At 39.5% G+C, this 26,833-nt stretch overlaps 1 protein-coding gene across 4 annotated transcripts in view; it reads left to right on the top strand.

Annotated features, from left to right (window-relative positions):
- SATB1 (SATB homeobox 1) overlaps window positions 1-16,777 on the top strand; it is a 92,115-nt gene extending 75,338 nt beyond the window's left edge. For 3 of the 4 annotated variants that reach the window (XM_085051064.1, XM_085051065.1, XM_085051066.1), the window contains 3 exons: window positions 11,754-11,957; window positions 12,457-12,552; window positions 15,061-16,777. In XM_085051064.1, coding sequence (XP_084907190.1) covers window positions 11,754-11,957; window positions 12,457-12,552; window positions 15,061-15,543 — 783 coding nt within the window. In that variant the 3' untranslated portion in view covers window positions 15,544-16,777. The remainder of the gene's footprint in view (window positions 1-11,753; window positions 11,958-12,456; window positions 12,553-15,060) is intronic. The other variant, XM_085051067.1, reaches the window with a different exon arrangement.
- Window positions 16,778-26,833: the final 10,056 nt, after the last annotated feature.

Raw genomic sequence — 26,833 nt, 5'->3', positions numbered from 1 at the left:
ACTCAGTGTTCAGAGTCAGTGAGAAGAAGGTGAACAGGACAGGTTTTGAAAGCCACTGAAGGCACAGTTTGTGGCAGAAAATTTAGCTACGTAGATGGCCTCCCAAGCTGCTGCAGACAAGGTTAAAGACCCATGTTCATACCAGTTGGCTAGCAGCTACTGAGTGCATTGCTAGTTCCCCAGAGCTGAGTTGGACTAGGTCAGTGCAGGTGTGCCATCAGTGTTCCTCACTGCATGGCAGTGCCATTGCCTTTACTGACTCCCTCAGGATCTGTGCAGGCCCCAAAAAAAGGGGAAATCTCATTCTGGAGGTGCAGCCAAAGCTCTGGAAGTGCTGTGGTCGCAGATATCTCAAAAATAAGTCTGAAGATGAAGAGGAACGCAGGAAGGGCTCATGTTGGACGAGGTAATGCTGAAAGGAACTGTGAAGATTCTTGCAAGGATCTGGGAATAAAAGAACTCGTTTCTCCGTAAAGCCATTCAAAAAATATCATGCAGTTGGGAAGCACTGGATTGCCAAAAGAAGAAAGTGTGGCACCCTCTCCCACCTCCTTTGAGTCTTTTATTTTTAGTTTTTCTTTCTTAGGTAGAGGTGTTCTGGTTCCTACACTCCAGATGTTTGAATCAGCTCTTCCCCAGGCAGCACCTGCTGTCTGCCTGACAAGAGGTGCTGTTTCTTGCAGGATGGATTTCTTAATCTCTCTTCCTGCTTTCTATACTCTCACCTTCTGTTTTGTTTTCCTCTCACCACCTCCTCTTATTCCTCTCAGTATGGCTCTTCTCTTAGTTCTCCTTGGACTTTTTCCCACCTCTTCCTGTCCCTTTTACACCTTCACCAGTCACTCTTGCTCCATCTGCCTCTTTATCCTGTCCTACCCCTGTCCTCTGCCTGCTGCAATCCCACCCCTGGCAAATCCCCACACACACCATGATTTTGTTATATGTATTCCTTTGTGTGTGGGGCACAGTGTGGGCATTCCATGCCCTTGGCCTTCTCTGGACTGGGTGCCAGCATTACTGGCTTTGTGGGTGAAGCATAGTTCCTTTCTCTGCGTGGTGACATGGATTCAGATAGGAAAAAAGCCATACTCTTGATTTCTCAGGTTGCTTGTGCCTTCTCTGAGCAGATCACTGATTCCGGAGGCTTTTGAAGATTGAGTATATCAGTGTTTTAACCATTAATAAGAAGGGGGAAAGTTTCAGTGAGCTGTATGAGAGTCAACTAGGGACATAAATGAAAACAAAGCTGTGGTGGCAGAGGCGAGGAGGAGGCTGAGGAGTTAGCGAGCAGCCTGTGGTTCCTGGCTGTGGGGGAAGCAGGGTACCAAGTAAACAGCGCAGAAAACAAAAGCAAGCTCAACCCGTAACTAAACAGGAAATGACAGGGTAAAATTCCTGCTGAAAAACTGAGAGCTGCTAAACATGTAACTGCAAAGAATAAAGGCATCTTGCGCAAACACAAATATACAGTAGTGGTCTGAGAAGCAATTTGTTAAAGGAGTGACCAATTACAAATCAGGTGAAGGGCTGCTGGGCAAAGGCAGAGTAAGAAAGAATAGATGTGTGTTTTCTCCTTTAATGTTAAACTGGCTAATTCAAAACATATAAAACCTGAAAGAATGTTGCAGGATTTCTCAGTGCAAGGTGAAAAAAGGAGATTATATTTTGTTCCAGATATTTTTTAATTTTGCTGTTCCTAATAATTTCTCATTGCATCCATTTTTTTACTTTCTTCAAATTTAACCTTCAAGTCAAACTTCAGATTTTTGGTTATGCATTACCCAAACTGTTGGCATCTAATGAATAGGCTAGAGCAGGCATGCAGCTAGCTAAGTGGGGAAAAATTCCAATTTGCAAATATTTATCTAATTTCAAATCTGCCAGATTCTATCTGAAAGCACATTGTTATTCAAGGGGCATCTCATTTTTATTCCTGTGCAGTGCCATGTTCCCTTACTTCAGGTTGGCATTTGAGAAACATATAAACAGAGTTTTCAGGATCTTTGTAAAGCAAAGATGTTTGGACTGAGTGGTCCTTAGCAGAATTCCCTGAAGTTTTGACCCCCTAATAAGCAAGAAACGCACACATATCAATTAACATCTGTGGGTTTACTCAAGTCAGTCGTTATTTTGCTGAGCCTGGTGCTTAGCACCTCTAGTACCTATAGCATGCAAGAGAAAGCTCTACTAATACAGGAACTTTCCACTGTTTATGTAAGACCAGTTATTTTTAAAAAAGCTATGAAGGGCTTAAATGAGTTTCTTTTTACTTTTTGCTTTCGGGCAGCCAGTTTGCCTCACCTCTGATAAATTATTTACTACTCTTATTTTATATAAGGAGCAAGTCTTTTTCACCTGAGGAACAGGATGGGAGGGATCAGGGCAGGAAGAAGTGTGCTGCTCCATGCAGACCCTGGTCTGGAAATACAGCTGGGGCTGGGACTCAGCTGAGCTGGCACTCTCCTCGGCCAGTGAGGAAAATTGTAACACTAAGAACTGCTCTCTCTAGGAACTTTTCCCTTGTGGCTGTTCTTGACCTCATCCTGACAGCAAACGTCGTGGAAACACTCTTGTGTTGGTTCCCACCCAGCAGAGAGAAACCTGATCTCTCCAGCTTCCCTTTTGATCCAGCTTTCCTATTGTTTAAAGTTTCTGCCGCAAGCAATTGTGCTACAAGTAAGGGTATTTTAGCTTTCTGAGGATTTCACTGCCTTTCTTTTTCCATGGGTGAGATGCATGCTTCTGGCTGCTCCCTTCTCATTTGCTGGGAGGCATCTAACTCTCACAGGTGTGGATTTTAAAGAATTTTTTTTTTTTAACTGCTTTGAGATAATGAACATTATTAATTTTCTGACTGTTTCTGTGGTTAACAAAATCTGGAGGAAAGTCAGAGAAAAGTTTCTTTTCAATTTTCTTAAGACTCCCCTCACCCTTGGCATTATCAGGGCATTAAGTGTTCTTCACTATGAAACTGAGAGCCACAGAATCCAGCTTAACTGCAAGAGACAAGACATTTTCTCAGAATATTTAAATGTCTAATTCAAACCTATATGAAAGCTTTTAGTTAGGCTGTGAAAATGTGAAGGGATGTCTGAGAATGCATTTGAGCTGCGTATGTTTTGGAATGATGTCGCTTTTTGGAATATCTTGTCAGTTGAACTGAATTTACAATGAAGTCCAAATATCTGTGAGCCTGTGATTCCTCAATGTGCGGTAGATCTTCCCCAATCCAAAATGAATTCTGGAAAGAAAAAAACATATGACAAGGAGCCATGAAATTAAATTGCTCCATCTGGGAAATTATAATATTATTTTTTTTAATTTATAACATGATGGGCAAACATATAAGTAATTACAAAAGTGACACTTTGGCCCAATGGATCTTTTACTGGAGGTCTTTTCCCTCAAAGCAAATGTTAAATCTCTGTAAGCAATGTAATAATAAACGTTTGCTGTTCACTGTAAATTGATAGTAGTAAAAAAGATTTTTAAAATTGCCAGGCTCTTTCTATTAAAGACTCTTCTCTAACTAAACTGCAGATACAGCTGCCACACAAAATTGATTGCATGTTTAAGAATAAATAAAAGTGGGCTGTTAAGGGTCGTGGTTGAATTTAGGGTTGTATTTACTTTCAAGGGACACATTGATATTGCAGTGAAATCAGTACTTCTTTCTGCTTAAATAAAAGATAAAGGGCTATATATTACCAGTCACCCTCTGTGAAACCCACTGACCCATTTTATATGACCATACTATAAAAAGTAATGTACCAGACCAAGACTGACTTATTTAATAATTAGCAGGTGTTTTTTCTTTCTTCTTAGCTATTTTTTTATTATTGTTAAGTCCATTTTTGTCTGATATTCTCTCACGGTTACAATGCCAGCTGAATGAGGTTTGTGAAAGACGAAGGATCTGAGGTAGAGGAAGGCAGAGTAAAGCTTCCCCCATTATTTTTTGCATCTATTACTTTTTTCTCTTCTTTTTGCATATGAATATAGTTGCATTTTATGTAAGATTTTCAAAGGCATATACATTGTGGTTTTGATGAGGGCTTGTGCCTATCTATCATTGCTAGGCAATTGAAGGCAATACTGTAAAAAAGATACATTTGAACAGGGGAAAGAAAAGGTGAAGGAAGCTGAGAGCAGAGAAACCAAGCCTGGAAGAAGCCCTTCATTTAGATTATTGAATTTCCTCTGTACTCAACTAAAAAGTAATGATACTTATGTTTTCAGCCAGGTTTAGAGTTACAGGTTAGGATTTTCTGTCCATGAGCTGGTGGTGTCTCCAGTGCTCATACACAGGGGACACACAGACCAGTTTTGATACAGCCTCAGAGCTTCATCCAGCTTATTTTTTGCAAGCACTGGCTCTTGGCCACTCAGCATGGCTCCACGTAGAAGCAGAGGTCTGATATGACAGAAGAGACTGGGAGCAGGACAGCAGCTCTCCATGTCATTTCACTTCTGTACTTGTTGGCTGCTTGTCATTCAATTTTGGAGGTTCCTTTAGCAAGTTTCCTTTTTTAATTTATTTGTCTGGATTTTTACAAGAATAGAAATATGTATTTAACTTTGAAATGCTGTGGCTAGGGAGAAGAAAAGGCAGAGGGATGAAGAAACATTAGGAATCCTTTCCCCCTAAAATATCACTGAAAATATGTGTTGAAATTCTGTCAGTATCACTGCTAGCTGTTTGGTCATTTGTTTTTCACCTCACAGAGAAAAGGTGGAGGTAACATCCAGACAGGTGGTGCAGCTAAATAATAGGTTAGATAAGAAAGTTAAGGAAATGGCATAATCTGTTTTGGGATTCTTCAGAGGAAGTTTTTTCTGCTAGTGAAGTTTACCTTTCTTCTGAAAAGCCTTATGAAGTTGTGGGGTTTTCAGTTTGTTTGTTTTGCTAAATCTCATCTATGATGATGGTAGATACAGATTTACTTAAAATCCACATCTGGCTTCCCTTTTCAACGTGCTAGTAATGAAAGTCAGTAAAATAGATGAACCAGGAATACCTGGAGATAAAGGACAGATTCAGGTTTCAAACTTTCTCTGAATTAGGAGAATGCTCAAAGGCAAAGCCTGAAACTTAATGCTGATTAGTGTAAATAAAATACTGAGGCAACCATTGTTCCGGGGACATTTATTATCACTTTAGGCCACATACCAAGACAAGAATTCATATTCTGGTATCTCTACTCATCTTCTGGAACCAGCTAGAAATGGGCTTTTGCTTCTTAAGTTCAAGATGCACAATTTTCTTAGAAAAATAGGGAAATTCCAAAGTACTGAATATTCACTACAGTTTTTAAAATTAGTCAAAACTATATGCCTCACAGAAGGAAGTCAGTGCTTAAAATTTCTTGAAAATATAATCTAAAATTAATTCACTAACATTTTTATACTGTTGGTCAGTATCAAAAATTGCTAAGTCTGGTAGATTATTAGTTTTCCTAAATTTTTATAAAAATACCCAGTGGCCTTTCTTTTAATAGACTTCAGTTTTTCTGTGGAGCATTTAGGTCTATTCAGCTTTGCATAGGAGCTAGCCAGGACACTTTATGTATTTTAGGAAAGATAAACCTGCAGTCAGAATAAATTTTCCTGCAGGAGGAAATTCCAGAGTAACATCTAAGGGTAAAAAGGACTGCTCTTGTCATCTAGGCTTGTTTCCATGTCTGAACCCACAGGTATTTCACACAGAAAGAAGTCAGATTTAAGTGATCTCAGCATGAAAATGAATTTTGAATTAAATGCTCTGTTACCCTGCAGTGGGTGTTCCCTATTCTATTTTTTCACATAATAAAAATGTAACACAAACATTTCCCAAATAAGTTAAAGCAGTGTCCATTGTTACTTATTGGTGGTATTTGTGCTGAAGTGACATTTGCTTATTTTTGCTTCTCAATGCCATATGCATGAATTTACTGATTCAGAACTCCCTGAATCTTTGATCCTGTTGAACATTGCGAGAAATCTCAGTTGAAGGGTTTAATGCATTTTCCAATCAATGTGTAAGGGAAATTTGGCCTTATCAATTTAAATGCTGGAGATCCTTTCATTGCATTATGGAAGAATCTTCTCTAAGCAGAGATTATTCTTAAGAACTTCATAACATTTAAAGGTTAATATGTTAGGTAAAGAACAATATCTTAAGACAAACATTTTTATTACAGGACATGAAGGGATAGTTCTGATTAAATTACACGATTATTTGAATGGGAAAGAAGACAAAGTGCATCATTTCTTGCCCTCAACTTTAATGCCTTTAATCAAATAATGACCTTCTGGAAATAGTTAATTTTAAGCATTTGGAAAGATCAATACCACTTTGCTACCAAAAAATGGCCCAGATGATGAAATTTGATGTATTTAAAGTACCATTTCACCCTTTTAACCTAGTAAATAATTTAAAATGCTTTCAGTACTCCTTTGCTACCATTATGTATCTCACTCAAAGTATTATGACTTTTCCAAAAGCAACCTTTCTGTGCAATGTGCAGCTTACAGGTTTAATACTAAAGACTAATACTATATGCATACGTGGTAGTGGTTGTGTCGGCCCTTTTTCTTTCCTTGTATATGTGGAATCTGTTTTGTAAAGAAACAGAAATATCTAAGATGAGTGCAGCCATTTGGAACAATAATGAGATTGTAAAGCAAGTTAGATGGCTTTTGAAGGGAAAAAAGTCAATATTTAAAGTTTAGTCCATGAGTTCTTTTCCTTTGTTTTGTCTATAAGCTTTCCTGTTAAAGGTGAAGGATTTGGATTGCTCAGACAATTAAGAGCCCATTTTACCAAGTGTAATTTCATATCTGCGTTCTATAAACTGGAGTGCCTTCAGCATTGAAAATAAAAAAAAATTGCCCTCTATTAGCATGTTTGTGGGCAGATTAAAAACAGTCTTCATTAGCATAAGTAACACTTACAGATTCTTTTAAAAGTAGAAAATTATTTGTTGAATGATAAATTGCTAGCTTTCTAGTTAGTTGCTGAAAATGTACTCATTCAAAATGCCTACTTTAGTTTAGTCTACAATACTCAATTTTTTTTAGTCAGAAGTACTGTTTAATGGATTATGTACTTAGTCTTTGTTCACGGTAGATGCTGAAATGCAATTCACACTTTCTGCTAAAATGTTTGTATCAAATACCTCCCTATTTAGATTGATTTCTTTTAACACCATATATTTTTATTATACTATATACCCCAGAGAATGATACAAAATAATCTTAAATATACTATACCAAAGAAAAACTGATCATGTCTTAGAACTGATACGTTAAAATGTTTTCCCCTCTTAGATTTAAATTACAGCATTTCCAAAAAATGCCAAAGTCTTTGTTATTCTGTAAGAAATATTCCTCATCTGGCAAATTATTATCCCTCTAAGAAATTGACCAAACGGGTTCAATTGCTTCACCTTGTAGCCTTCTCTTCCCAGACTAGATGTGTTTGTTACTGATTTGGAAAGCTTTGGCCAGATTGTTAATATTATCCTCTTTGATGTAATTAGGGTAGGTATTTCTACTTTAGGTGTAGATTTTTTTTTCTTTCAATAAGAAAGGTATGAGAATGGAAGAATATTTTGTTAGAAACTCTGTGTGAAAGAGGAGAAGATTTTATTTAAGCGTGGCACAGGTCTGACTGAATTTGGATATATAGCATTTGGATATGTAGATAAAATGCATAGATGCTTTCTTTAAAATAAGCATGCTCATGGGTATTGTAGAGCCTAAGTTTTGGCAGTTATCCTCTTTGCGCTTTTCCTGCAATAATTTGGCAGTTCGGCTTTCACAGGTTTTTTTTCCTCTAATGTCTTGTGTTTCTTTACTAAATCCCTATCAGAAAACTAGACAGAAGACTCTTATTTATTTTAAATATCTTAGGTTTAGCATCTTTTTTTTTTCACCATTTTCTTGCTTACTGTAGCAAGACCTTTGCAGATGGTACTTGGTTACTTGAAAGTGCATAACAGTATTTTCTTTGTAGCAGATGGATTTAAGACTTTTAGTTCCCAATAAATGTAGGTTTACAATACATAACTTTACAGGATTTGTGTTGTATATAACAGGTTTGAACATATTATCTCAGAATTCATCTGCATGGCATTTTCAGCTTATCCAGGGCCCATGCCAGTATTTTAAGTAATAGGGAGAGCATAGTGATTGATAGCAGCTAAAGGCGTGATTTTGAATAGAAACAAAGGTTTTAGAACAGAAGGTGTCAAATTAAACTTTGTCAGTTTGAAAAGTAGTAACATCCTGAAAGTTCTCCAAACATATTTACATGTGGCTAATGTTTATATTTTGCTTTGTACTCTCTTTATATTCAGTGTAATGTTGCCTGGCAAATTTACTCTGTTTTAAAATCAAGGTTGTTCCCAATGTCATTGCAGAGTTTTTGGGGGGTTTGCCTTTCTGCATAAATGTATCAGCTTCATTATTTTAACGCTTTTTTTTAACAATGTACTCTATATGCTGTATAAACCAGTTGTGATCTAATCTGAGTCATAAATATTTCCTTATTATTTTGTGGTCATTTCCACTTCCTGTAAAACTATAAAGACAAGAAAAAAAAGAAACTAGGCAGAAATTGATCTAGACTTAAAAAACATGAGAGGAGAAAAAACAGCCCTGTTACATTCACTTGTAAATTCAACTACATTATCTGCAGCAGTTCATACTTTTTTAGATCAAATGGAAACAAAACTAATAAATTTTACAGAACTTAAAATTAACCATTGCAAAAGTCTGGATGCTTACTTTTCCTAAATTTTATAAAAACATTTTATACTTTCTCATGTAAGTCACTTTTATGAATTAGCTTTATTTCATGTACAGAATTCTGAACCCGAAACTAAATGAAGTACTTCTAGTTTTATTTGTTTGCCTTGAACAAAAGAAAGCATATTGGTATAAAATTCTTACTCTCTTAAGTAAGAGAGTAAGAATAGCCTCTCTGCTGTCCATCCACTATCTCTTCTGAGAATATTGGTGAGATCAACTTAAATAAATATGTTCAGAAATAAACAATGAAGACCAAAAAATTGTTTCTATCCTTTCTATCCTAATTATAAAAGAATTCAGTTGGTTTTTCTCATGTTTTCCATCAGATGTTTATTCAGAGTGTGTCTACTTCTTTAAAAATGTGCCAAGTGGAATAGAGACATTTTGGTAGAATAGCAATCTTTTCTGTGTACCCTGTCAGAAATATCTGTCTTCCTTATCTCAAAATCCCTGAAAGGCTAGCAGAGACATGTTTCAGGTTACAATTCATCAAATAATTTTAGATAAGGAATTAGAAGTATTATTTCAGTGCAAAAATTGAGAGAAAAATATTGGAAATACAGTGTTAGCTATCAGTAATTAATAAAAATAAGGTCTGACCTAGTAAATACAGAAACAGAAAAGACAATAAGGGGAGAAGGTATTTCTTAGTTAACAAAAACTGTTGTTGTGAAATATGTTTAATCAGCAAAAAATGTTATTGCCTAGGAACTATATTTTCTACTGGACATTTTTTAATGGTAAAGTGTTTCTACTGTCTTTTTAAGAAAAAACAAACCCTGTGATTCATGTGGTCAGCAAACAAAATATGTGCAGCTTCTAAGTGCGTGGTGCAACTTCTTTTCCAGCCTGTGTGTATGCCTTAGAGAGGTTTCATGGGGGTAGTCAGGTTGGCTTGGTTTTTTTGTTTACTTTCACCAAACTGTCGTGATAGACAGCTCTGCTCTTTGTTTCACCACCATTAGAAAGAAAGAGGGACAGTCTGTCCAGTGTAAAGCAATGCAGATTCCAAACAACCAAAGGACAATTTTTACACTTTGGTATGGGATGGTTTGTGGCTTTGGGGTTTTTAATTAAGGATTTTATAACTGTTTTCAGTTAAAAGATCTAGATTGGCTTCTCTTCATCATCTTCTCTCCTCCATACAAGCCACCTCTGAGTGCAGCATTCTTAACTTACTGCAGAAAACTAATAGTGCTGTTGAGCATAACCCACCACTCAGTATCCCCGAGGATGCAAGGTGAGCAGAGAACCACAGGCAACATGCTGTTTCTGTTAGGGGCAGGGAGAGCTTGCATATTACCCTGCTAATACATTCCAGCGAGATTCCACAGACCCTTGCCACTGTTTTGAAAACATGCCATGCGATTCCAGCCGGGACAGGCTGAGCGCTGTGTGCTCTATGTGAAGGCGTTTGGCTGCGTTTCCCAGTCATGTTGCTAAACCCTGGGGCAATACCCAGCGTCCCCCCTTGGTGCACGGTGAAGGAATGGGGTGTGCTCCATCCCTGGGCTGTAGGGGAGCCCTTCTGCTGCCCCTGCTCTCCCCTCTCTCCACTCCCTCCCTAGCACACCTTAAGAGCACCTGGCAGATTTTGGCCCCATTTAAATTTTTCCTTTTTCAGCTCTGCTACCACCATCTCTGTAACATTTTTCATTTTGATTGTTTCTTGGGGGCATTTTCTTCTGTGTCATTTGTTCAGTTTTCCACTTATATCCAGGCAAATATACTTCAAATTTTTATACGCACCTCACTAAATATTTTCATATACAATATGAATGCATTAACATTATTTGTTTACTTTTACTTTTCCTGTTGTAGCAATATTTTTACACTGCATTTATTAACTGTTAGCTAAAGATATGAGTATCTTCAAGAAAATACATATCTATATCATATCTATGTGTCTATTGTATCTTTAGTAAACCAGTCTGGATAAACCATTAATCCACTACCAGTACATATAAAAAGGATCTAAAAGCTTCTGTACATTTATATTATTTGTTGATTCAATAAAATGTCACATTATCTTTCCTACAGCATTAAGAAATAAAATTGCATGGACCTATTTTTGAAAACAGATCCTTGAAGCTAAAATAAAGGAAATATGCATGTTTTATACATGTAATATTTTGTTCCTAAATTTTAATATATCAGAAAATTTCTGCTGATGCACACTGTCCTAGCTAGAGGGTTTACATTCCTCTTTTAGAACTACCAGTGTACAGTTAAGAAAAAATCTTCAATTAAATTTTAAGAAGATGTAAGAAAACATTAAATTTTTGAGATTAACTCGTATGTCTCTTTTGGAAGCAAATTAGCAATTGCTTCAGTTCTTGCAGGGGATTCTGTAGCTGACTTCTTATTATGTATTCCAAAAACTCGTAGGTACCTTGCTATCCTTGATGTGGAAATGGTATAAATGTATCAGAAGCTAGAGCACATCTTCCTTCCCCTCAACCCCTAATAATCCTGTGTGTAAAATTGAGAGACTGGTTTTTTCTGCATCTGGGAGGACAATCTGAAAACAGACTTATGTATAACTTGAAATAAGTTCACCTGCAGAGAAACCTCTACTTGGAGCAGAAATTAAGAAGTTATTGCTTGACTGCATCTAGTCATAGGATTTCTGTCTTTTGGAAGGATGTTAGGGTGCTCCTCTACTGCTGTGATTTATGTTAGGCAGCCCTACAGTCAAGCAAACAAAGAGCAAGCACTGTGCTGTGGGACCAAGTGGAAGGTGCTTTCCAAAATACCCAAGGTTGGTAAGGGTCTGTGAAATGGCTGGGAAGCCTCTCAGTGTATTGGTGTTTGCTTTAAGCCCAGCCTGTGCAGTGAAAGCCCTTTCGATCAGGTGAGAGCATGAGAGAATGCAGCACCTCTAAAGTACACATTTCACCCTCATTTTGCCCCTTGCAAAGTGATAAAAAAACTAATGTTTTGCTGGTGTTATCTTCAAGGGGTGGCTCTGCGAGCTGTTACGTTGGAAAGAAGATCCTTCACCAGAGAACAGGACCCTCTGGGAGAATCTCTCCATGATCCGAAGGTTCCTCAGTCTTCCTCAGCCTGAACGCGATGCCATTTATGAACAAGAAAGCAATGCAGTTCATCACCATGGCGACAGGCCTTCCCACATTATCCATGTGCCAGCAGAACAGATTCAGGTTAGTTTACCTTGGCCAATCCTGCAGAGCGCTAAGTAAATAAAGCTTTAAATGGAGCAAAGGAAATTAGTGTTTCTTCCCTCCTGGTCAGGCTAAACGCAGGTCTCCTGGTGCAAGATAAGAGTTCACTGCCGTCCACCACCAGTGTTCAAAGGAGAGTGTGACCACCCACAGCTCTTGTCTCGGTTCAGTGGCTCTTTGCAAGCATGTGTGGTGGTGGTGTGCCGAGGCATCTGTGTGCAGGGCAGGGTGAGCCCTGTGCTGGCTGTCCCTGGCTGGACAGGCACCAGGACCAAAAGGCAGGGCCATGTGGCACTGGTTGTAAAAGGTCTTCCCAAAGGTGCAGGAGGACCTTGTTGCACTGCTGTTGGAAAACTAAGCAAGAGCCCTCAGCAGTGGCGGCTCGTCCTGGGTAGGAGTGAAGGGAAGGGGATTCCTCATCCCACTTTAACCCCCGTTGAGACTGGGGTGAGTCAATATTTGTTTGTTTTTCCTTCAGAGCCCCTCTCCCACCACCCTTGGGAAAGGAGAGCACAGAGGCGCTTTCCTACCAGGCCTGCTGACCACTGGACCTTGGCTGGGTGCTGCTCCGCAGGTGAGCCGGCACAAGGGCACTGTGTCAGGGAGAGACAGCAGGGGATGCAAGGTCCACACCGTGAGGCTTGGAAACAGCTGCCCTCTACTTCAGGGCAGCCCCAGCCATGCCTCCTCCAGGGTCTGCACCCACCCTTTTTGCTGGCACAGGCACTGCCAGCTGGGAGCAGAGCTGGCTGCTGTGCTAAGCTGTGCAGCCCAGGTTGTCAGGGGGGACTGCTGTCTCTCTGAGCTGGGGACTCTTTAATCACTTCTCACAAAAGACCCGAGGTCAGCCTTGTAACTGCTCCTTCCTAAAGGGCAGATATTACCCCATGCTTTCCCAACCTCAGCTGAGACTCTGTGTATCATTTGTATTACCTATACAGCAAAATATTTACAAAGCTAGGAAGGATAGAGTTATCTCACAGCCAGAAACAACACGAGTGTATATTAAAGATAAAGCAAACTGAATAAGACAATCCCTTAGGATATCAAGTACTAAAATAATTGTGAAAGCCTGGAAACTTGCTGTTTGATTTAGCAAAAAGAGAGAGAAAGATCTATATTAAGTAATAAAACAGCACTTGTTTGAAAATGTACATTGTTTTTAATAAAATCGCTTCTTAAGGGGATAAAAGGAGAAGCTTATGCACAGTATAAACATTCTACCACTATGCCACTTACTTAGATTTTCTTGCCTTGTTGATAAAAGTTGTGTGTTTGATCTCATAAATATTATTCGCATAAGCAGTTGCATTGTAATCTCTTAATATGACTTGTAAGAGTAAGGATTGGGAGATTGGGCCTGAGTTTTGTCTCCGCTCTTCTAAACAGTAATTGTTGTAGATGCATAAATATGTAGCTCAGACACAAGTTCTAAAACTCTATATACAAAGCCTCTAGTCTTGCAAGAATTTAATGTGCTGGGAGTAGTCTTGAATCTCTTCAGGACTGGAGCCCTGAATGGGACTGTTCACAGACCATAAAACGTGAAAGGATGTGAATAGGGATGAGGATGGAGCCCTAATTCCACTAGCATTTGTGTCAGATCTTAGAATATGAAGATCACTTAAAGTAGTGGCTTCTAAACAGGTGGTGGAGATCTATGTGAAGTTCCACAACCACAAGAGTCCCTATGAAGTGGACAAAATTATAATCCCTTCAGTATTACACCATTTGTACAGCACTTTGTGCTTCTTAGGGTCTCAAAGAACTGCTGCTGGAAGGCTGCAATCCACTACCACAACACAAAAAATTGTTGAGGGGAGACTTTCAAAGGAAAATAAAATGCAGTGATAGCAACTGCTTGTTTTGCTGTGGTTGTTTTTTAATAATAACTGGTGGTTTGTACCATATGACAAGAAATTTGCTGATCCAAAATATCTTACTAACCAGTGCTTCCTGTGCTGTGCAGCAAAAGAATTGTCAACACAAACAGTAGCTGATAAATCTACTTTTGATTTTAAATAGATCTTATAGTGTACTGTGCCCTGGTGGTAGATGAGAAAAACATTTCTGTCCCTAGGGCTCAGTGCCTCACCTTTTAAGAATGTTTCTGAATCCATGCTTGCAAAACTTCATTTTAAGCTCTTGTTAATAATTTACATCATGATTTGCTTTATCTTATTCTTCTGATGTGCATATTGGCTCATTTTTATTGCCTGAGTTTTTGGAATGCAGCATGTTCCCTTCTAATAATAATAGTGCAACTTATTTAGAGCTTTGCATCTTAGTGCTTTATAAATATTAACTAAATAATCCCCAGCACAAACACAGAAGCAGGTAAATAGGTCTGCTCCCTGTTTATTCGTTGGGATACAGGCAATGCAGGCCTGCCCAGAGACCACAGGCAAGAGAGGTCAGAGCCAGAAGGGGAAATACAGATTTCCTACCTCCAGCTCCCTTTGTCCTTGCCGAGGCTGGGTTTGACAGTGTCACGTTAGGTGCTTCCAGCCAGCACATTCTGTCGTAATGGTTGCAAGTTTGACAAGACTTCAGTGCATGCCGAGGTCAGATCAGCAGTGAGATATTTATGTAGTTAAAGAGCTAAAATGCTCTCCTTCCCCCTGACTCCCCAGTCCCTTCATCTAGCTGTTGCAAGAGATTTGCAGCCCTTGTTTTTGGGCAGCAGCTGCTGTTGCTGGCAGAGCTCCGGCACGTTTGCCCTCATCTGGCACTTTTCTCACTTTGCCCTTGCTACAGTTCTGGCTAAGCTGGTCAAGTTAATCCTATACTATGTCACCTACTTAGCATTTTGTCTTGTCTGCACTTGACTCATGGAGCATGTTCATTAAAATTTGTCAGCTAAGTCACACCGATGTCGTATCATCAGTGCTTTCGGTCCGACAAACCTACGGTGTTCTTTTTGTTCTTCCCTTTTTTTTCCTTCCTTTTTGTTCTTTAAACTTACTAAGCCTTTGTTTGCAGCTCTGCAATTTCTTCCCCCTGCTCCCTCCCCAGGATTTTCTCAGTAACAAAATATAAGCAAGAATACATGTACAAAAAAATGCTGTTCTTTGTCTTGCAGCAGCAGCAGCAGCAACAGCAACAACAGCAGCAGCAACAGCAACAACAACCAGGTCCCAGACTACCCCCAAGGCAACCGACAGTAGCATCACCAGCTGAATCTGAGGATGAAAATCGTCAGAAACCCCGACCGCGAACAAAGATTTCCGTGGAGGCCCTAGGGATCCTACAGAGTTTCATCCAAGATGTAGGCCTGTATCCAGATGAAGAAGCAATCCAGACTCTCTCCGCTCAGCTTGACCTGCCCAAGTACACCATTATCAAGTTCTTTCAGAACCAGCGATATTATCTCAAGCACCATGGGAAGCTGAAGGACAATTCTGGTTTGGAGGTGGATGTTGCAGAATACAAGGAAGAAGAGCTGCTCAAGGATTTAGAAGACAGCATCCAAGACAAAAATGCAAACACGCTTTTTTCAGTTAAACTAGAAGAAGAGTTATCAGTAGAAGGGAACACAGAGATTAATGCTGAATTGAAAGACTGATCTAAAAGTATTATTTTCTTTCAACAGTGCCGCTGGTATTTACTAATGAAATGAAAATTCCATCTTGCGTTCTGTCAAAAACCCTTATTATTCATTGTTTGGCCAATGAATCTTCCAAAACTTGCACAAAAGTTGAAAAAAAGGATAATGCAGACTGCACTAGATGTTTTACTCTGTTTTACAAACTGCTTCGCAGCAACAGATGAAGCGTTGAGGATTGTTTGATATTAATTTGTGTTCACTGGATACACTGTGAGTGTACCCAATAAGCATGATACCAGTGATTTTGATTCTGGAGCCTTCAGACAAGCATTACAACTTTTGTGATTTACTGTTTTTTCGTTTCTGTTTTGTTCTTGTTTTTTAATTATTACTGTAGCACTCCACACTTGATCTTTGGAAACTCACATTTATTTAAAAAAATAAAATAAAAAGAGTTTGTTACTCTTGTTCTATTGTATGTTACAAAAGAACTATAGACTGTGGAATGCAGTTTAAAGATAACATATGCCAACAAATGCCTTGTATTATATGGCACTGCCGTAATTCAGATTTGTTTTCTTTTGGAAATAAAGGTCACTGTATTTTTTTTCCATTCTCATTGTTACATGGTTTTAGAGAAAATGAAAAAGAAAATGTGAAACACAATTTAGTCCTCATTATTTATTTGTAGATCCTGCAGCATCATGTTGTAATTAATTTTTTTGGAAGTTTCCGTTAAATGTAATATTGCTTCTCTTGTTACCATACTGATTTTTTTTTCTATTTATAAATGTATTTTGATGGGCAGTAAAACAAAGTGTCTTAAAAGTTTTAAATAGAGAAAATGTGCTTTACACAGTTGCCTATAAAAAGTGCTCTATGTTATCCAAGCAATTCATACTATAAGCTTCACTCTTATTGTTGTATGCAATTTTTACTATCATGCAAATAAGCTTAGGTAAATAAAACTAATAGATCACCTTAGAAACTTATGCAATTAATGTGAAAATAATTGATGTTTGCAATGTGTCTTCCTTTGGTTTACAATCAATTTTAAAGCTACAGCTGTATAAATTTTCTGTATAAAGGTGTATTTCTTTTTTATGAGTTTATTGCTATGAAAACACCAGTTATTTTGTTACAGCTGGCTGTTTTTATAAGTGTATCACAATTTTCTTTATGCAGAAATGTTCTGACTAGGAGTGGTTATTGACTGTAACTACACAATTAAAATTGTTTGTATGGTATGATATGGCAGGGTTTGTCTGCGTATGTGTATATCTGGGAGGAATAACTTGTTCTTAGTGCACATCGTACCTTCTTGCCACCACTTTGTTCTCCTTTAAAATCACAGGCAGATTTTTTTAATGACCTTCTTAAAATTTGAATTTAGATAACATACTTCAAAAAGAAACCCAGTTTGGTTATGAAAATCATAACCTGTCTTTTCTTGGTTTAAAAACTTGCCTGCCCAACAGAGATAGCAGGATATTATTGAGTCAGAAGGCTATCAGGCATAAACATATTTACAGTTCCTGGCAGTAATGCACTTATAATGGATACAGCTGGTTTTATTTTACACTAGAATTATGCTAACACTGTTCCTTGCACTAATGTATAAACATTAAAAAAACCCATTAATAGTCATAAAGTAAATAGGAAAGATGGGCTTTGCCCATAGCAGTCCCCTTCTAAGCAAGATTATTTTTAATGATCACTAATAAGGTTCTTGATAAAGCCATAACAATTGGTGACCTCTGAATTTATGCAAGGCTCATGTCTAGGCTAAAGAGCAGTTTGCAGGTAAAAGTTATGAAGTACACGCTGTTGTTCTCCTAGGAGAGAAATAGCTCACACCCGGTGTGACTCGGGATGGGAATTCAGCTCAGTTCTTCTGAAATGACTAAAAGTTTGCAAAACTCAACATGCGTTTCAAAGGCACAAACTACTCTTAGCAAATTTCTTGGGTTAGTTCCATTAAGGACATTAGGAAGATACATATTAGGCAACAAAGTGTCACTCTACACATTTAAAACTGCTACAGATTGTCCTTTGTCTCAACGCCCTTGTGGGTCCATTGAACAGCTCTCAGCTGCAGCACCTCTTGGCAGCTCCCAGGACTGTGTTGGGGCTGCACCATGGTTTGGGCTTGGGATCCAGTCCAGTTGAAAGAAAAAGCCTTAGTAGCACTCTGGGAGGGAAATAAGCCTTAGGATGGACACGTATATGTAATTTGACGTTGCATTCCAACAGAAAGGCAGTAAAACCTATGCTCTCACTTAAGGGACTTGTAGCAGCTATAAAGCTATTGATAGGCCAAGGCTATGCTGATCACAGAAGGGCAAAATTAATCCTAGTCCAGGGAAGTTACTGTGATCACCACTGCATTTCTTCCCTTATTTCAAATGGCATCATTACTTCATAAAGCCGAGCAGACAAAGCTAAGACTAATCTCTGTTCACAGCCAAGGGGCAGGATATGCAGCCCAGGCAATGCAAGCTGATTTGATGGGCAGGACAATACTGCTGGCACCCTTGGGTACACTTTACATCTAACAATGCGTGCATGTACAAGGGAGAAGGGGAAGTTAAGGAAAAGCCTTCCTGGAATGTACCTCTCTCCACACTAAAAACTAATACACACAGGACTCCTAATACCAGAAACAGGGCAACCCTACCAAAGCATAAGAAGAAATGTTTATGAAGTTGTCTTTGCTATTGTGCAAGTAATTTCCTTTTCTTTTATCCTTTTATGTTTTATGGGTACTGAAGTAGAGGCCATGTGTGCTTGCAGATGGTTATTATAGCTGTTTCTTTTCCATTATCTTCGCTTTTCTTTCTCCTACTGTAGCTGAGGTTATCTTCCAAATAGTTCAGGCTCTGTAGTCACACATTACCTGCACAGGAGTTCGAATCATTGCCTTTTTGTGTCCCAGTGGGTGGGCTCAAGTACAGTCTTAACTTGGCCTAAGTGACCAAAAGCATTTTTGTTAAATCTTTAGCAGTTTTCAAAGGTGATATGGGTGTTAAGGATTCCAGCTTCCTGTCAATGCCAGAGATTTGTATTGTTAGGAGTTAAGCTACAACAAGCAAATGCCACCTTGACTCATGAACCAGCTAGGCTACCTAGAAAATTACCTTATGTCCTTTTCAGTTAAGTTCCTTTTTCTCACCATCTGGCGGAAATATACAAAAAAAACCCTAAACAAATAAACAAGCAAACAAACAAACATACCTTTCCATTTTGGCCAAGATTTGGAAATTAGATCTGAATTTTGTAATGAAGGACAAAAACTGAGACATAAAAACACTATTAGTTGGGAAGTTGTTAGTAAAACTCACTGAGTAGATCTTCTCTGACTGTAAGAAATGATTATTTCATACATACTTAGGAAAGAATGGGGAAAGAATATTACTAGGAATAGAATTTAAGCTGCAAAGAAAACCAAACGCCTAAGAAAGAGGAGCTGAAAGCTGGGAGGGGATGGCAGGACTTAGTTTTTTTCCATAAAACTGAGGTATTTACCATGTTTTATGGGGTTTACCATAAAAAGTGGAGTATTTTTGCTCCCTGATTATTCCCCATTATTCTATATTTAACTGACAAGATTTATGTGTATATGCTAGAGTCCCTAGAGTTTGTTTTTCCACTCTGAAAGACACCAAACTAGGTCCCAGATTCCAAGAGGTCCGTGGCCTGGGGACAGTCTCAAGCCCCAGTCACATCTACAAGTTGCTTATAATTATAAAAACTCACTACCCTACAATGCAGGGGTTAAGATTTGTGTTTTGTATAGCTCCTTTAAATTGGTGAGATGACCCAGCAAAAAGTGTCCATGTATAAAAGTAAATTATTCCACTTTTTCTTTTAGTTGGGAAGGTAAAGGTGCAGCAAATGGAGAAAGAGGAGAAGGTTCCTCCAAACCAGTGACTTTGTTGCAGTGATTTACAAAGTCAGTGCTTTGATTGTGTGCTGCGAAGGCACCAAATATTACTAAGTTCATTTGCCAAAACAAATGCTCCATATGTTAAGAGCAGTATAAATTAGACATTATAGAGGCTCTACTAGAACATTAAGTATTACCAATTCGGCTTAACTTATTGAACTTGCGCTTTGAAGTCAGGTACATTTCAGAGACCAAAGGTATTTTGATTTTTACATGATGATTTATATTGTGCTTTGAATAACAGTCCCATAGCAAAGCAGGGATATAAATATACTCCCAGGCCTTTTTTTGCATGCAGAGGTAATTTAGGTTGGTCTCCTCACAGTGCCTTGCGTCCACACAGTCTTTTACTACAACAAATGAGCTAATAATTCAAACTGCAATAAGTGATCCTCCTTGGAGCAGGAGAAGTGCTACTTGGCAGTGAGTTTGTTTGCTTTAAGGTTCATACGGGAGCCTTCCCGTCCGCTCTGCTGCTGGCAGCCCTCCCACTATCTCACATTGTATTGTTTCATTTTAGCCTGACCCAGGCACTCTTCCTGCTCCAGGTCATCTTGGCCACATGTCACCTCTGCTGGTGATGTGCCAGCACTCAGGTATATGTGCCACAGTTTAATATGAGGCTTGCAGCAAGGACTGTATGTGTCTGATGTCACCTACCCTTTGTCATCATGCTGTGAGCCCTGCAGAGTGGCTTGAATAAGCCTCTTGCTTATTGGAGAGTGACAACTGGAGCAAACCTATCATGAGACAGGTTGCTTCTGAGCTGATGGAGTAGAGGGGGCAAGGGGATATGCCTTCCAGAGGGGAGGAAGAAGAAAGGTGCCAGGGAAAGACGAAAGGATCAGAAAAGTCGCAATAGCCGCCCTTGCACGGGGAATTGAGCTTTTTTGCAAGGGGTGCTGTGGCAATACCCAAAGTACTACAGACTACTGCCAAGACTCCATGGAAAATGCACAGTTGTCTCCAGTTGTGGGATTTCCCCTGTCAGGCAGTATCTAGGTTAACACAAAAACCTCCTCAGCTGTCCATGGCAAGAGAGGTCCCCTATCAGTTTGTCCTCTGGTACCGTCCCTGTGCGTAAGACATGCAGGATTCTTTCTGTCAGCTGCTGACATGTTACCATGGCAGATGCAGCTGGGACTCTCTTTCTAGGTTACTTGCTTATCCATACAATGTGCTAAAGTAGTATCCAGGCTGTAAACCCTCTCATTTTCTTCCAGGATCAGATCCAAACACAAGCAGTATGTTTGTAGCCTCAAACCTACTTTTCGGAGCTGTCTCCTACAGTGCTCCTTCTCCTCGGACCAGATGTGGCCCAGGAGTTAAAAAAAAAAATCAAATGTGTTTTATAGCTCAGGTGTTTATCATAGTGCGAGAGAACAGAAAAAAACATGACCTTTGTGGGTGCAGAGATGTATAAAACACACACAGTTCAGAACTTTTAGAGCAAGTAAGTTGCCCCAAGAGGCTTCAGAGTTTTCATACTGCTGTGGTCATCTCAAAACATCAGTTGCAATTATTGGAAATTGTTGGGGCCAGAAAATTCATGTACAGTCCTACTGAATTTGCAGAGGACCTTCTCCCAGAACAGAATTTGAAACAAAGGGTACTCTCTTTTGTTGTTTGCATTACAAAATAAACATTCTTTACAGTACAAACCTTGTTGCTTTTCCACATGTACATTAAAGCAGGACACTGACCTGATAACAGGCAGCACTGCTTCAGCTATGTCCCACATATGTGTCCCATCTCCAGGGGGATCCCCTGAACATGACCTGCCCCAAAACACCTTAAATCTTCTTCACTCTCCCATCATCAACCTAAACATGGCCTTTCATCTGCAGTTAACATTTTCACCTAGGGAAAGCAATTTAGAAAAAAAACTTTCTATAGAGAAAACCAGGGCAGGGGGAAAGGTAAACTAGGCTGTCTTTTCACAAGTGAAGGAAAAGTGATTCTTTATCATTATCAGCATGGCAGCTTGCACTGTGAAATAAGTGGAGGTGTTCTTGGTGGCTTGCCTTAGTAGGAAACATGCTGTACCCCAAACCTAACAAGGATTTAATATCAGCTGAGAGAGTGAGGGAGACAGAAAAGGAGGAAAAGTGAGTGAGAAGAAATATCTGGATAAATCTTATTGGGGGCAGTCATGCCTAGAGATGGCTCGAGGATTACAAGACTAGTTTAAATTGAAGGAAATCTGAGTTATTCACAAGGAAAAACTAAATGAGGACCACTTTTTGGTTCACATAATGGATGTCTTGTCAAAATGTAGAAAGAGTGAACACAGTAACAGGCTTGTAAAAAGGTAGCTCAGCTTGTTTCTTCAACAAATACCTGCACACCCATAGGTGATGCATGGAAGGTCAATACAAAAAGAAAATTCTTGTAACACAACTGGAAGCAATGCTTGAAATTATCAACTAGCAGGATTAAAAATCAGTAAATGGAGCATTTTTCTGCACACCTTACTGCTGAGCTCACTGCTTTACACACCCCATCATACCAAAACGCTCAAATAGGTTTTAAGAAGTGCAAAGAAACTGTGAAAACCAAGGGTTGATCTGACCTTTTGAAGGGTCCAGGGACGGTTTTCCACTCTTCTACTGGATAAATGGCAACCTAGTGATGGCATCCACATGGACAGTGTCCAATATCCAACCAATTGCTTTGAGTCCTCCATAGTCACAAGTGTGACAAATTTCAGTGGACAGAAATTTGCTGATTTCTTGGTAAGACATGCTTAAAGCAGTTTGTGTACTTTATTCCCTATATTGTTCTAACCATATTTTAAAAATATTATTTGAAGAATTTCATTGAGGAGTAGGTCACCTCATATTTACAAAACATTCCCTCCCACACATGCCAGCATAAAAATTTATACCCAAATAATTTTGGTCATTGCCATGGTACCAGTACAGTTGCTGTTCACAACTATATTCCAACTGCAGCAAGAGTGAAGTATGGCTCCTTTGACCCCATTTGCCTACAAAACTGGGCCATTTCTCATCACTTGGTACCACCTTTCTTTCAGCCTTCCCTGTGCACATCCCACTTTCATTCAGGTTTAGCTGACCTATTCCTTTCTCTTCTTCAGAAGCCCTGAGGAAAGGTTCACAAAAGATTACATATATATATATATATATTTACATCATCAACTCATAAGACATCACTCCCAAGCTTTTTAAAGATTCGCTACAGGATGGCTGGGAGAAGAATCACAGGAATGTTCTGGTTTGATTCCAGGTCTCTTCCAGTTGTCACTGGGCTTTCTGGAACACACTCTGGGTGATGGGATGGGCACTGCTGGGGTACCTCCCCAGGGCAGCAGGCAGCCCTTGAGCCTGACACCGCTTGCAAACACTGTTGGACAAAGTGAGCGCAGTGGGAAAGCAGATCAAAGCAATGTGATTGCATTTCACGTTTGATGCAGCTCATTCCTGAAGCCAGGGTGAATTTCCTAATCCAATGTATCATTTCTGTGCAGGCAGACCCTTGGGCTGGCATCATGTCCCATGGAGCACTGCTCCAGTGTGCAGCATCTGCCACCATCTGCCCTAGGGCTTGGCTTCAGCTTGCCCTCCTCCTTTCTGCCTCCTTTCGGGAAATGCTTTGCACAAACTTTGAAGGCCAAAACTCGGGCTGATTCAGGTCCTTCAGGGTATTTATTCCCCTCCCACTTCCTCCATTACTTGATCTTTGATGCACACTCCTGACCTTTAAAGATTCAAAAGGGCATATTTCCAGTGATTTAGCTTCAATTTCGCTTGCTATTATTTTTGGAAATACAAGTCTATCTGCTTATCCATTTTCTCTCCTGTTTAATCAATATGTCAGCTGTTGATCAGAACCTCTGCCAGCCAGCCAGTAGATGGGACAATTATTCTCACAAGGACTTTTAAGTCCAGACTTTTAACCCACAGGGTCTAGCACGGAGCAGCTGCAAAGGCTCTGAGTAGCAGCTGCCCCTTTTCTCCTGCAGCTGCTGAGCTGCTCTCCTGATGGTCTCTGGCTACTTAGCTAGGGCAAGGGGAAAACTGCTTTGTTTTCTAGACATCATAGTATAAAAGCTTAGGTCACTGCTGCTGTAACAAGGAGGTGAAATGCCACAGACAGCTCCCACCCAGCATGGTCATGATGCAGATTAGTCTGGTGTAGTTCTTTCTGCCTTTTACCCAGCCAGGAAACAAGTGAGAGGCACAAGACACAACAGGAAAGCTCTTCCTGGCCTTATATTCACAGAGCACTGAGACTGGGGATGAAAATATTTCATTTAAGGACATTTTACCCCACACCTCCTTGGTTTTGCTGTAAGAACTGGTCATTGGTATCAAACCATCTGTACTGCCATAGCTGAGGGATATATAACTGTAGCTGCAAAGTGTTAGTGCTGCTAGTAAGAAGTTATGTGCCACATGCAAGACAAGCAGCTGTAACTGCAGCTTTCTGCCTGGACATGTGGTCTTTTACCCACTTCTTCAGCACTGGTGTCTGGCAGGGTAGGCAGGAGGGCATTCCTGACTTCAAGGGAATTCCCTCCTTCTGCTGATTTCTTTTTCCTGGGTTCTGCCAGAACCTGGTTCATGTGATTCATTAAGGGAAAGTGAGACAAAGTGAATTCGTACACACACACCCAGGCTTTTCACAATACCTCAAAGTGAGTTATATGGCAGGATTTGTGCTGATTTTTTTCAAATGTTCTATCCAGCTGTGTAATCAGCTGTTCCATCAAAGCACCTTGATGACCCACAGAGGGATCCCTTCTGGCAGGCAGATGAGAGGGTCCTTCAGCACAGAGCAATGCTCCAATCTGCTGGCTCTGTGTAACAGGGTGTTAATGGCCCAGCACTGACAGTGCCCCATGAGAACAGCATCAGAGGCAAGCGAGGAACAGCACAGGGGAGAAAGCATGTGAATGGCAAGGATTGCCTTGATACTGAAAAAATGGAAGAAACAATAAACAGAGGAGGGAAAAAAATAAATAAAAGACAAACAGATGACAGAAATACACTCTAATATCAGTAAAATGTCCCACTCCTCATCTGTACTAATTTTATTCCAGTATTTCCTCTCGTGTCCTACACAGAATTGCCAGTTTTACACTCCAACAGAAAAAAAGAACCGAAGAGAAGCTATTTCTTCCCTGGTGAATGGAGTGCTTTAAACTTTGATGGACTTGGATTCTTCTAACTTCTTTTTTATTATTATTCATTCTTTTGGGTCCATACGCATGATGTTTATCTCATCCACGTATGGGAAGAGGAGGAGGAATGGGTAGGCTTGACTTGTGCTAACTGTTGACAACAGTTGTTTAATTTTTTGCAACATGCACCCAAGTATCATGAGACTGAGTAAAATATAAATAAATATGGTCTCTGGAAACCCCATACATCTTTATGGCGTAAAATACCTTCAAATCATGGAAAAGCACATGTTTATTTGTTTGTTTGCTTTAAAAAAGATTTTGGTGGCAATGCTACCTCCCATTGCTGTAAACAAGGTCAGGAGGCCAAAATTAGTCTGTCCTATTTTGCACAAAATAGTCAACAACTTAAGATGTTTTTGCAATAATCAGAAAATTATTGACCGGTGTCAACACCCCCTTTCTGATAAACTGTTGAAATGTTAATATTCTTGGCAAAATTGTTTTTGCTCTAATTACTGTATCCATCTGCTCTATAAGATTGATTATACTGTGAGAATGTTTGTTCTCTTGTCTCCTGCAATGATGGGCCTCTCCTTGGCGCAGAAATAGTCCTGCCTCATCTTTACACAGAGACAAACGTGCAGCAGAAATCAAACCAATACCCAGCTCTTATGGAGCTGAATAATAATTTCTTGAAGGAGTTAATACAGTAAATATCAACTGCCTCTTGGATGGACTAACCCTTGGAAAACTATTGCCCTGGCCCAGATGAAAATCGCTGGCTTTCACCCAGCATGGGTATCAGTGACCAGGAAGGCCACCAAAAACCTGGGAGGCCACAAATGCTGGCATATCTGCAGCGTTCCTGATTCAGGTGAGGAGAAGTTTGGCTACTTTGCAGTGCCAGGCCCCCTCTGCAAAAGCTCCTTGGCAATGAGCAGCCGAGTTGTCCGAGGAGCAAAGCGTTTCCTGTCCTATCTACCATCAGCACCTGCAAAGGCTAATGTTACCTGGACTGGATTGGTTATTTCTGGAGCCAATGTGTAATATATGTGCTAACTGTGGCACATGCCAATAAAAACCCAGTAAAAGTAATGTCAAGTATTAATCATTATTAAATCTGATTAAAACACAACAAAACCCCCATATGTTTTCTTATGAGAAAAATAACAAAAAAAACCCAACAAGCCAAAACACAAAGCCAGTGGAAAAATAATTGCTTTATTAGAAAAATCTGCTTTCCAATGGCAAGTATGGGAAAAATTAAAAAATACATTTGATTTTATACTCGTATTTCAAAATGAACACACAAAAAAGTCATGCAAACTCAAAAAAATTATTTGCTTTGAGCATTCTTGCACAGCAACTGACCATTTTCATTGGAAGATGATGCTTTTCTCACACATACAAAATAAAATTCAGACAAAGTATTTCTTGCAGAAATACAATTTTCAGTTAAAAATAAAAAAGCAGGTATTATTTTCCAGATAGTGAACTGTGTAGTCACGTCTAAAGCATTCAAAAGCCACTGATACTTGGGCTGAGATTGCTTTCAGGTTTTTCATTTTAAAAAAGATTTAGGGCCTTTGTAAAAATCTTCCAAGTTCTTGACTCCATGGGGTGTACTCAATGCATATGATTATCCTTGCAGAAAGAAGCTTAAGGGCTAGAAACTTCCCAAAAGGAAGAAGGACTTTCTAGATATTGGAGGGATGGCTTTTTCACAGTTTTAAATTTGCTATGTATGAGTATATATAACTTTTCTGGAACTGTAACACACCCTGAAGAGCATCTGCATTCATTTGCACCTTTGTTTTAACCCTTCATTTATGCCAGCAGGGACTATAAAGTTGTACCAACTAATACAGGCTGTTTCCAGTGTCTCAGCTACTGTACCATGCAAGAACACTTTCAGAAGAGTTTAAGAGAGAAGGGGGAGAAGACTAGCAAAAAAATTGTTACGAGATTTATTTGAGATGGTATGGGAGAATGAGGTTTCTAAGTGAAATTCGTCCTCAGAAAAAGATGTTGTACGCCCACTTCCTTAATGTGCTGTTCCACTGCTTGGCAATTATTTTTTTTTTACACCTGAGAAATATTTCGGCAGGGACAGGGTGACTGCAGTCCAGCCCTTACATAACATCTATCCTGTCTTCTCCTGGGCTTACCTTCTCTTCCCATTTTTCACAGTAGTTTCCCGCCTTAAGAATGGA

The sequence above is a fragment of the Lichenostomus cassidix genome, chromosome 2 (genome assembly GCF_008360975.1).
Source record: "Lichenostomus cassidix isolate B80296 chromosome 2, HeHo_3.0, whole genome shotgun sequence".
Taxonomy (NCBI): Eukaryota; Metazoa; Chordata; class Aves; order Passeriformes; family Meliphagidae; genus Lichenostomus; species Lichenostomus cassidix.
This window is presented reverse-complemented; position numbering and strand designations above follow the sequence as displayed.